At 36.1% G+C, this 12063-nt stretch overlaps 1 protein-coding gene across 8 annotated transcripts in view; it reads left to right on the forward strand.

Moving 5' to 3' along the window:
* Positions 1-12063, forward strand: part of ppfibp2b (PPFIA binding protein 2b) — a 94839-nt gene that overhangs the window by 19651 nt on the left and 63125 nt on the right. For all 8 annotated transcript variants that reach the window (XM_073831307.1, XM_073831311.1, XM_073831310.1 and 5 more), the window contains exon 2: positions 3982-4089. In XM_073831307.1, coding sequence (XP_073687408.1) covers positions 4026-4089 — 64 coding nt within the window. In that variant the 5' untranslated portion in view covers positions 3982-4025. The remainder of the gene's footprint in view (positions 1-3981; positions 4090-12063) is intronic.

Here is a 12063-nt window from a genome sequence, read left to right on the forward strand (position 1 = left end):
TACAGCATTTGTTTTCCGCATGCTATGAGGTCACAACGTAAATCCCGCCTACGGAAATTCAAATCGTTGGCAGAGGTGGGGGATTTGCTTTAGCTACACTTAAGCGGTGTAGCGTGGACAGCCGCTTCTGGGATGCTTCAGAGAGCCACAGGGCAGCTCGTATAAACGTAATCATTGACTAAAGTGTCTGCAAACTGCTCCGTTACTCGTGCTGGAGCCGCGCCATTGACGCGTGCGATATAGAGGGTGGAAGCACATGCGAGCCATGGCTGAAGTAAACCAAGGCTGTATCCGAAATCGCCCCCATACCCTCAAATAGGGCACTATTTGAGGGGACAGCCATTTTAAGTGGTGTTCGAAACCATAGTGGACATTCCAGAGTGCACTCATTCAATCCCACAATGCACCACAAAAACGAGTGCACAAACGATGTACGCTCAACAGCTAGAGATGACCCATAATGCACTGTGAGAGTCGCGCGCCGACTGAATTCCCGCGTCTCGACAGACGATGGCGCCCGCAGCTTAATCATCCATCCATCCATCCATCCATTCATTTTACACAGGTACAAATTCGTTGTAAACTGGTTATTAAATTGTTTAACCAAGGCTTATACGCAAATTCCCTGACATAGTTCAAGATAAATCCTTTAATCTTACTACTCGAACTGTCCGTTTTAAATGATTGTTAAACAGTTAGCAATGCAATACAAAAGCGGCAGTCCTTTCGGTGCACTAATAGTGTCCGAATTCACTCACTCGTTTCTAGGGGTGTAACGATATGCCTAGGTCACGATACGATACGTATCCCGATATTGGGTTCACGATACGATACGTATCACGATATTTTGAACAAAAGTTAAAACATGAAACTGAAAATCAAACAACAGATAAAAAAAAAAAATTCAATAGCTTTCTTAGTTTTACATACAAGGTCACATTTTAAGGTTTAATAAAAACCTGTATTAAAATTAACAACTGAATAGGTCAGTCTGTCACTGATTTTTTTTTTATTTATTTTTTTATTTAACATAAGATTGTCAAGATGTCAAATTCTTTAAACCTGCTATCAATGCAAGATTCTATGTGTGTGCCAAACAGAGTCCTACCCGACGGGTGAACCGCTAAAACTGACGTAACGGGTGGAATAATATTTATCTGTCAGGTGCGGTGCGGGTGACATGCACGGGTATTTGCTCTTTGGACTCAATCCGGTACACGCTGACGCTGCTCTCAAACGGTCCCGTTTTGTGTTCACGCTGTCTGAAGACCGTTTAAAAGCCCTTTCACATGGACGCGTCAAGCGGTGGAATCTCTCCGCGGCTGCCGCTTTCTCTCAAAGTGAAAGTGTTTTGCGGTCGAGCTGGTGTTAGCGACACGGTCTCGGGGTAAACGTAGTTGCAAACAACAAGGTCTCGTTTTACTTAACAAAAACAAAATAAATGAAACGTAATGAAAAAACTATGTGTGTTATTTGCTATTTGTCATTTTATGGGACAATGACTAGCGTAGTTTTCATATCAGACACAGTTTACTATGACATTTTACACATAATTGTATTTTTACCTGCGCAGGCTATACACGCATTTTCTGGATTTTTTTTCCTTTATTAATAGCCTTTCTCCGTATTTTATGGATCATACAGCTCCATTATAGCCTATTTTAAATGATCTTGATCATGTTTTCAACACTCCGACATGCGCTCAGTGAAATGCGCTTTTGGTTGTAAATAGTTATCTGTGCGGTAACTGCTTAAATCGTGGCTGCTGCTTATAAAAGGATTACAATACATCTTCGGAGGTTCCTGTGGCTAAGAGCCATAAAAGCTTTAAGATGTTTGTTCCAATGTGTGACTCGAAAAGCGGGTGAGTCTGAAGCACGGAACTTTTCATTTCCCACTCCGTGTTAATAACATGCACCGTGACTGTAATAATGTTTTGTCTGTAATTTTTTTCTACCGTCGTACTGTCGCATGACTGTGAAACCAAAATGCTGTCGGACGTGAAGACAGGGTATCTTTAATTTAAGTTTCAGCCGAACTCATGTTGCTCTACTAATATTCAGTTCAAATGATTTCTGCATCTGATTCTGCAATGAAAGCACAAGCAGCGCTGTTGCAGAGGAGGAGACGTCGGCAGCTCAACCAATAGGATTAGATTGTCGTCATATCGTAAATGTATCGTCATCACTCTACGATACATATCGTAACATTTTTGCATTGCGAAATATCGTACCACGAAATATCGTTACATCCCTACTCGTTTCCATTCACTCCTGCAAGTGAACTGTACGAGTGGACTAATTTAGGGAATAGTGAATAGGGTATAGGGGGCGATTTCGGATACAGCCCAAGCCTTGACTAGAGTGACGATCATCGTTTGTCGCGTCGGAGCCGCACTGTAGACGTGTGCAGTGTGTGGTAAGAGATTTATTCATCATACAGTGTAGACAGCTTCACTAGCCTTACGCTGGAGCTGGTTTCGGGCATGTAAATAATTAAATAAATTAGCGCAATAATGATAATATCATGTATAAGCAATCTCGCAGGCTGATAATAGGACCAACACTACTGTAGCGTATTTTTTGCTCACCCTCCATGCATTCTAGGTGTATATGACTTCCTTCTTTCAGACAAATGCAATCGGAGTTATATTAAAAATAATCCTGGCACTCCCAAGCGTTAGAACGGCATAGACAAGTGTTTCTCTCCATCAGTCCAAAACAAGTCGATCCAAAACAAAAAATGGCTCCAGAGGGGTCAGTAAAAGCCTCCTTTAGCAATCTGATGTGTTTTTGTAAGAAAAATATCCATATTTAAAACGTAACAATCACTTTAATCTAGCTTTGGCAGTTGTACACAGAATAGCTGCTTTGGGAAGAGGCGTGGCAGCACTGAAACGCTGACTATGCTGTTCGCCAATCGCAACGCAGTGGGACTGCTAACCAATCACAACACATTTCATTTTTCGGAAGGCGAAACCTTGATCAATCCAGGAACTAATCGAGCCATTTGTGCCAGCCTGGGGAGAAAGCTATTGTAATAATGTACATTATGTGAAAAATAATGCGTTTTTCGAACCACCAAGCATGAGGGCCTGTTCTAGTGCACCCCTAAAACAAAATAAAACCTTTGTAAAAGAGCATAATAGGGCCCCTTTAAGTTCTGCTAACTCACATGAGAGAAGACGCAAGCACAACAGTCATACACGTCCTTATAGTGCTGACTACACAGGCGGTAGGATGTTTCTAATTGGAGAGTATTAACAGGATTAAAAAAAACGTTTTGATTAATTGTCCTAGTATTTAACGTGCAAAAAAAAGCTGAACAATGGTAAATGTGAGTGCACATTTACTCTAAGGCAGACCTGGGCTTCCATAATTTAAAGCCGCCTCTGTGTTTGTGTTTGCTTATGTGTGCCTAAGTACATTGTGTATAAATGTGCGTATTACACATGCCACAAGGCATGACAATAGGGTGAAACTTGACCCTGACAGGCTTAATTATTCTCAAGTTTCCCTCCATCACTGAGGCTCCACAGGGAGAAAGTCAACCTGCCTCGGGATACGTCACAGCAGCGAGTCAGGGGTTAACGCTTGGGAAAATACTAGCTCTTAATATGGAAACCATTCTATCCTGATACCTTCAGAGAGCTTGCAAACATGTACAAATATTTTTTTCTAGTGGCATTTTCTAAATACAGCCTTGTCATAGTGGACAATATGATTTGTATTTAGATGTTGTTGTAAACCGCATTTGCTCAAGGGGGGTTTATGTAATGTCAAGTTACATTATAGTAGAAGAAGGCAGCAGTCTTAAACACACCAAACTGCTACTTGCTGTCAGATGAGATTCATTGTACTGGTTCACACACAAGATTAATTTTTTTCTACTCCACCCTCAATTTCGAAACACTCTTTCCCAGCAACTCTAATTGTGACTTTTATTCATTACGTTGCATAATTACATGACACATTTTTGCAGGTCACTGAGAAGCAAACCAGCAGATGCAGTAGACGGTTGGCGCCATGGCCTCAGATGCAAGTCACATGCTAGAAGCAGCCTTGGAACAAATGGATGATATTATTGCTGGTAAGACTTTATTTTAGCACATAGCTGATTTGAAATCCTCCTGATTCTTCCGCATAGCAATGAACTGTTACACAATTATATCCATTGCTGAATAACAAACAGGATATTTTAAAGCAATTTTCTCAGTAAAATGGGTTGGGTAAAGGTAATCTTGCAGTCTGTTTCTGATTGGCTGCTTTTTAGGAAGCAATCAGATAAGGCTCTGCTCCTATACAATGTTTTTTCAACGTATCTCTTGATCTGTGCGCGCTAATTGGATTCCCTCAACGCTGCACGAGTAAAGCTTTTTGAAAGGATTACATGGTGTTGGATATTTTAAAAAGAAAAGCACTTGCCAAAGAGAGGTTAAAGCTTGCATAGTTTTTTTAATTTAATGTTAAATGTGTGGCTTTATTTTATTATTTTTTATTTATTTATTTATTTTACTTTATTTTATTTTATAAATGTTTGTTTTTCTTCAGATAATTGCCAACAGCATTATTTTATTATATTTTATTTTATTTAAAAAAAAGCTCTTGCCAAACAAAGGTAAAGCTTGCATGGTTTTTTTTTTCTTTTTAAATTGAATTTTTTTTTTTTTTTCAGATAATTGGCAAAAGCATTTTATTTATGTATTTATTTTATCTTAATTTATGTTAATTTATTTTATTAACTGTTTTCTTTTTGTCAATAGCATTTTAATTTTATTTCATTTTATTTCATTTCATTTTATTAGAAAAGCGCCTGCCAAACAAAGGTAAAGCTTGTATATTTTTTTCTTTCTTTACAAATTGAAATTATTAAAATTATGGCTTTACTTTTTTATTTTTTATTTTATCTTACTTTATTTTATTTTGTGTCTGTTTTTCTTCAGATAAGTGGCTATTTTATTTTATTTATTTGTTTATTTATTTATTTTTATTTGAAAAGCACTTCCCAAACAGAGGTAAACCTTTTTTATTATTAATAATTTATTTTTAAATTTAAATTGTCAAAATTATGGCTTTATTTTATTTTTATTTATTTATTTATTTTATTTTATTTTTAAAGAAAAGTGCTTGCCAAACAAATTAAAGCTTCTTTCTTTCCAAATTGAAATGATTAAAATTTTGGCTTTATTTTATTTTTATATTTTTTTTATTTTATTTTACTTTTATTTTATGTTTGTTTTTCTTCAGATAATTGCCAATAGCATTTTATTTTATTTTATTATAAAAGCACTTGCCAAAAAGTGGTAAAGCTTGCATAGTTTATTTTATTATTATTATTATTTTATTTTTAAATTTAAATTGTTAAAATTGTATCTTTATTTTATTTTTATTTATTTTACTTTATTTTATTTTATTATATTTATGTCTGTTTTTCTATAGATAATTGCCAAAGCGCTTGCCAAACAGAGGTTGCATAGTTGCATAGTTTTTAATTATTTTATTTTATTTTATTTTATTTTATTTTATTTTATTTTATTTTATTTTATTTTATTTTATTTTATTTTATTTATTTTATTTTATTTTATTTTATTTTGAAAGAAAAGCTTGGCAAAAATAGGTAAAAAAGAGTTTTTTTTTTTTTTTCAATTTATTTATATTTATTGTATTTTATTCATATTATTTTTTATGTCTGCTTTTCTTCATAAAATGCCAATCGCATTATTTTATTTTATTTTATTTTATTTTATTATTTTAAAATAAAATTAAATCCTGTTTTTCTTCAGATAATTGCCAGTAGCCTTTTGTTTTGTTTTTTGTTTTTTGTTTTTTTGTCTGTTTGACAATCAGAGATAAAGTTTGCACAGAATTTATGGCTTTAAGTTTAATTATATTAAAGTGGTTATAATTTAGTTATATGAAAATAATGCATTAAAACATCTATTGTTATGTAAATGTTATATAATGCATAATGTAATGAATTTTCTCAACACTTTAATTAATGTTATATATTAATCAGCAACCCTGTAGTATGTACAGTAGATGTATGTTAAAACACATGCCACTATTAATCATATATAATGAGACAAAGGGTGTGCACTACTGTTTTAGCGTGTTTTATTACAAAGCAGCTAGTTATATAGGGGAAGCTCATTTACCCAAAACAGGGTTAGGTAAAGAGAGGATGTGGGGGCTGTGTGGCCCCTCAAGCAAGCTCAGCGATTGCCAAGATGATTTAACTAATAGAGGATAAATGTTTAATGTGGGCAGTCAACAAATGAAGGCTGGGGGAAGGAGCAGAGCATGCAGTTTGCTGTCAGAGCGAGACAGCAAGAGGTACAGTGGACTCAGCTAGTCCAGAGGGAGACATTTGCTGTGACAAAATCTGTGATAAACACTATTTGTTCCACTTACATAACCTAAGGTCACACTACCATTAACTCTCAGGCAAAACAATGTTGGCTTGCTTACTTTTAATGTGGGATAAAAAGAGCAAAATAAAAAGTGATCTAAAGACCAAGAGCTCATATTTTTAATTTAAGGGGTTTTATGGATTTAAATTGATCATCAAAATTTGCAGTAAAGACATTTATAATGTTACAAAAGTTTTTTTTAAAAGAGATGTTTTTTTAACATTCAGTTCATCAAAGTATCTTGGAGAAAAAATAAAGCATTATTAATAATAAGATATGTTAGTTGAGCACCAAATCAGCATATTAGAATGATTTCTGAAGGCACTGAAGACTGGATTTATTTACAGATTTTTTTTAATTATTATAATTACTTGATTGAATTGAATGATGTAAGTTTTAATTGAATTTAATTATTAAATTGTTTTAATTTATCAAAACAAAACGGATATTTGTGATACGTCAAGTCAAGATTATTTATACAGCGCTTTTTACAATACAAGTTGTGTCAAAGCAACCTTACAGTATTAAAATAATAAAGTAAAATGTCAATAATAATGCAAGAGTTCCATATTGCAACAAAGTCAAATTGGGGAGGACTCATCTGGTTCCCATGGCCTTGTGCCGGTGGCCGTTTAGGGTAGGAGTTCTTTCTTGATGATCTGTCTCTGGGGCTCATCTAGTTGACATGGTATCCACTGACATTCGGCTGTAGGTGTTGATCCACCATCTGCTCTTGGTTTGGACTGGATCCGGGGGACTGCAGTGACCATCTGATCTGGATACGGACTGGATCTGGTGGCTATGGTGACCTGGGAACAAGAAACAAACAGACTAATATTAATGAAGATGCAAGAGTTCCAAGTTGCCACAAAATCAGATTGGAGAGAACTCATCTGGTTTTCGCTGTCTTGCATCGATGGCTGTCTAGGTGATGAGGTCTTCACTGATGATCTGTCTCTGGGGCTCATCTAGTTGATGTGGTCTCTGCTGACATTCAGGGCTGTAGAGGATATCTCTGGGTGCTGATGGGTACGGACTAGATCCGGGAGACTGCAGTGACCGTCTGATCTGGATACAGGTGGCTGCGGTGACCTCGGAATAAGAAGGAAAGATACTAATATTAGTGTAGATGCCATTCTTCTTCTGATGCAACGAGTACATCAGGTGTTATAGGAAGTGTCCCTGGTTCCGGTTGACCTAAATAATGCAGCCTAACAATCCTTTAACGGAGTTGGATTATGAAATGTATTAAGTGTAGGCCAGGTTAAAGAGATGGGTCTTTAATCTAGATTTAAACTGACAGAGTGTGTCTGCCTCCTGAACAGTGTTAGGTAGATTGTTCCAGAGTTTGGGCGCTAAATGTGAAAAAGATCTGCCACCCGCAGTTGATTTTGGTATTCTAGGTACTATCAAATTGCCGGAATTTTGAGAACGCAGCGGACGTGAGGGACTATAATATGATAAGAGCTTGCTCAAGTACTGAGGAGCTAAACCATTTAGGGCTTTATAAGTAATTAGCAAGATTTTAAAATCTATACGATGTTTAACAGGGAGCCAGTGCAGTGCTGACAGAACCGGGCTAATATGGTCATACTTTCTGGTTCTAGAAAGAACTCTAGCTGCTGCATTTTGGACCAGCTGGAGTTTGTTTATTAAGCGTGCAGAACAACCACCCAATAAAGCATTACAATAATCTATCCTTGAGGTCATGAACACATGGATTAACGTTTCTGCATTTGACATCGTAATTTCGATATATTTTTTAGATGAAAAAATGCGGTTTTGCAAATGCTAGAAATGTGGCTTTCGAAGGAAAGATTGCTATCGAATAGCACACCTAGGTTCCTGACTGATGACGACGAATTGACAGAGCAGTCATTCAGTATTAGACTGTGTTTTAGGTTATTACATGCAGAGGTTTTAGGTCCAATAATTAACACCTCTGTTTTTTTCAGAATTTAGCAGTAAAAAAATTCTTGCCATCCAATTTTTTATTTCAACTATGCATTCTGTTAGTTTTTCAAATTGGTATGTTTCGCCGGACCGTGAAGAAATATAGAGCTGCGTATCAGCATAACAGTGAAAGCTAACACCATGTTTCCTGATGATATCTCCCAAGGGTAACATATAAAGTGTAAAAAGTAATGGCCCTAGTACTGAGCCTTGAGGTACTCCATACTGCACTTGTGATTGATATATTCTAATTCGGATAGAAAATCAGCAAATTCTTTAATAAAGTCTGTATTGTGCCCTGGTGGCCTGTATACAGTAGCCAGTAAAAACGTCACAGGAGATTTATCATTAATACTTGATTCTTTGGATAATGTTATATGGAGCACCATTACTTCAAACGAGTTATACTTAAAGCCCGTTCTCTGAGAAACACTGAACATATTGCTATAAATTGTGCAAACAGATCCCCCCTTACCTTTTACACGTGGCACATGTTTGTAACAGTAATTTTGGGGGGTACGTAACAAACAAGAGAAAATATTCTACTATGTTAGTTTTTTGTTGTTGTTATTGTTGTTGTTTTTCACTTAATTTCCAGCATTTTATTTAATTTGATTTATTTTGGATTATCAAAACCTAATTAGTGTTTGTGATAAGTAGCACAGCAAGAATAATTAAAGCTGCGAGCAGCGATGAACGGGCCCTCGCACCCGGGCTCACCGCCGACCGGTGGCTTCAGGAAAACAGCAAACGGGGGGCAGTATGCTTTTAATACAGTAAATGTAGGAGAAATATGTCAAAGTCACTTAAATGTGCCAAACTTGCCGCTGCCAGCTGGTGGCGCTATGCCTATAACTGATTATTGGCATGTAGATGTGTTCAGGCCAGCACTATTATCAAACATATGAAGTTTGGTGCAGATTGACCTTGGTATGTTTGAGTTAGTGAAATATATGAGATATCCTGCTGCCAACAAGTGGCGCTATGATAATATCTGAATATTGGTCTTTAGGTGTCTTCAGGCCAGGACTCTTACCAAACCTGTGAATTTTGTGGCAGATCAGACATTTTCAGGCTAAGTTATAACCACTTCTATGTCTATGCAGAAACATCAAACTTTGTCAGGCCACCACGGACACGCCCTTTAATGAAAACTCAAGATCTTCACAATTTAACATCTCTAAGGCCTCAAGATCAGACTGACCAAATATAATGTTGATTTAACTAAATGCAATCAATGCAAGGACTTCAGATAAATGCCAACTGTGAACCAGTATGCTACAAATTGCCTATTTTCTGATGATGATGATAAGAACATGATTCATGATGATAGCAAAATGTTATTATTGCTTGCTTTACGTCCACCACTTCTGCTTAAATGTCATTGTTACCTATCTGTACAATTTTTGTGTGGATATTGCTTTGCTGGTGACTCCTGTTATAATACATCACTCTTAAGTGCTACATAACTAAGAATCAATAAGGAAGACGGTGCCCAGTTGGCACATGCATTCACAGTAACCATCTGCTAGTTTTGATTTTAAGTTTACAGAATTGAAAGGGTTACACTTTAAAATCAACACACAGACACATACACACAAAATATAAAATGTTGCCATCCAGTTTCATTTGTTAAAATTAACTATATTAGTTAACATGACCAATAAATAAATAGCATTTATTAATGTTAATTAATATTAAGCTAAAAAAAAGTACTCATATAAAGTTTATGTACTGTGAATTAACATGAACATGAACACAGTTCATGTGGGTGTACAGCAATACACAATAAAGTGCTCTATAAACGCTTCATTCTTTCAAAATATCTTTAAAAATCAAGTTGAGTATTTTAACGGGGTGATATATATATTTATAACTGATCTTAAAATTATGGTTTTCAGATGTTTTGAAGAGATAACAGTAACGTTTGTTTTGTTGTCAAAGTCTGTCTTAATTTTTTATTATTATTATTTTATATTCAATAAATAACACTATGTAAATATTGTCTATCAATGAAGATAAATTGATCATGCTAAAAAGTTGTATTTTTAAATCTTTTGCTATGTGACTGAATAGGACAAGTTCATGGTACAGTTAAGTAAAAAATAAATAAAAAACAACAACTGCAAAATACGAACAATGAAAGACTTAGTGACCCTTTATATTTTCTCAAAATATCAGACTCTCAAAGATCAGACATATTTATGTAATTACACTACATACAGTACATGCATTTTTTGATCAAAGATGGTCTGTAGGATGGCTCTCTACTCTGTCACCCTCTCTGCCTCTCACCCCTCCCCCCTGCAATAATGAGCTTCTCTGTGCCTGACTGAACGCACACACATACTGTAGAGACATTCACCAGAGTGACAGCAGGTTTCTGAGTTATTTTTTTAATTTTCTTTAATTCATTGAAGCTTGTATAAAATTTATATTTCCAGCACTTGCTCAGAATGATTAGATCTCTGTGTGAAAAAAGTTTTAAAGAGTTTGGATGCTGCACTTTAAAGATATAAAAAATTAGGGTTATGTTTTTTACTACATCTTTAAAAAATCACCACGTCCACACCGTTCGAGATATCCAAAATCCGCTCGCAATTTAACATCTTCAGAATCTTCTCTTCATGTTAAAAAAGTTTGGTGTGAACAGCTGGTTGTTCTTAGAAGTAGTGTGAATTTGTTTACAGCCTGATTTTTCCAAAAATCCACCTTCAAATCAAAATAGCCGGCTTTCTGTTGGTCTTAGCTAATGAGTTTGATTTAGAAAGTTGTCCAGATTGATGAGAACAATATATGTACAGAGTTTGGTGACTGTAGGAAAAACTAACCCCCCAACTTTTGTCAAAAGATGGCGCTATAGAGTGCCTGCTCCACGCCCATTTATGACCTTTTGCCAGTGTCTAACTATCATTAATATTGACGTGTGTGTTGAGTTTCATGAAATTCTAAGCATGTTATCTGCCTCGAAAAGACAGGAATCAAATTTTAAAGTTTGACGCGTTGCCATGGCAACAGTATTTGATTTATCATCGACCCCTTTACATATTCTCATCGGCCGTGTTTTGACATTATTTTGATGAAGTTTGAAGAAAATCAAGTAAAATTAAGAGGCTGATTTCAAAGGATTTTGAAAATGACACGCTTCCTGCTGCCAGTTGGTGGCGCTATAACTTTGACTCATAATAGTCACATTTATGGAATCGGCATCATACAACAAACAAACTGGTGAAGTTTCATAAGAATCAAGCAATGTGTGCAACAGTAATTAGACACTTCCTGTTTCTCATTTCTCGCCATAACTTTGTCGCCTTGCCACGGCCAAACCGTTCGAGATATCAAAAATCCCCTCGCAATTTAGCGTCCCCAATGTCTTGAGATCATGCTGACCGAGTTTGGTGACAATCCTATGGAAACCCTGGGAGGAGTACGTTAAATTCCAGAGCATGCGCTTTTTAAACAGCCCTAAATATCTCACTTCCTGTTGCGTTCAGCCCATGACATAGAGTACAAAAGTTGTTTGGCTCAGTGAGATCTATATGTGTACCGAGTTTCATATCAATACGTGCAAGTATGTGTGCGCAGTACATCAAGTTTTCAAACTGTGTTCCAGGGGGCGCTGTAGAGGCCCTGAACCACGCCCGGGTCCCAGCCTCTGTGGCGTCCGGACGACGGCAGATTCCGACATGTGTGCAAATTTT

This window comes from Garra rufa, chromosome 25, assembly GCF_049309525.1.
Source record: "Garra rufa chromosome 25, GarRuf1.0, whole genome shotgun sequence".
Lineage (NCBI taxonomy): Eukaryota > Metazoa > Chordata > Actinopteri > Cypriniformes > Cyprinidae > Garra > Garra rufa.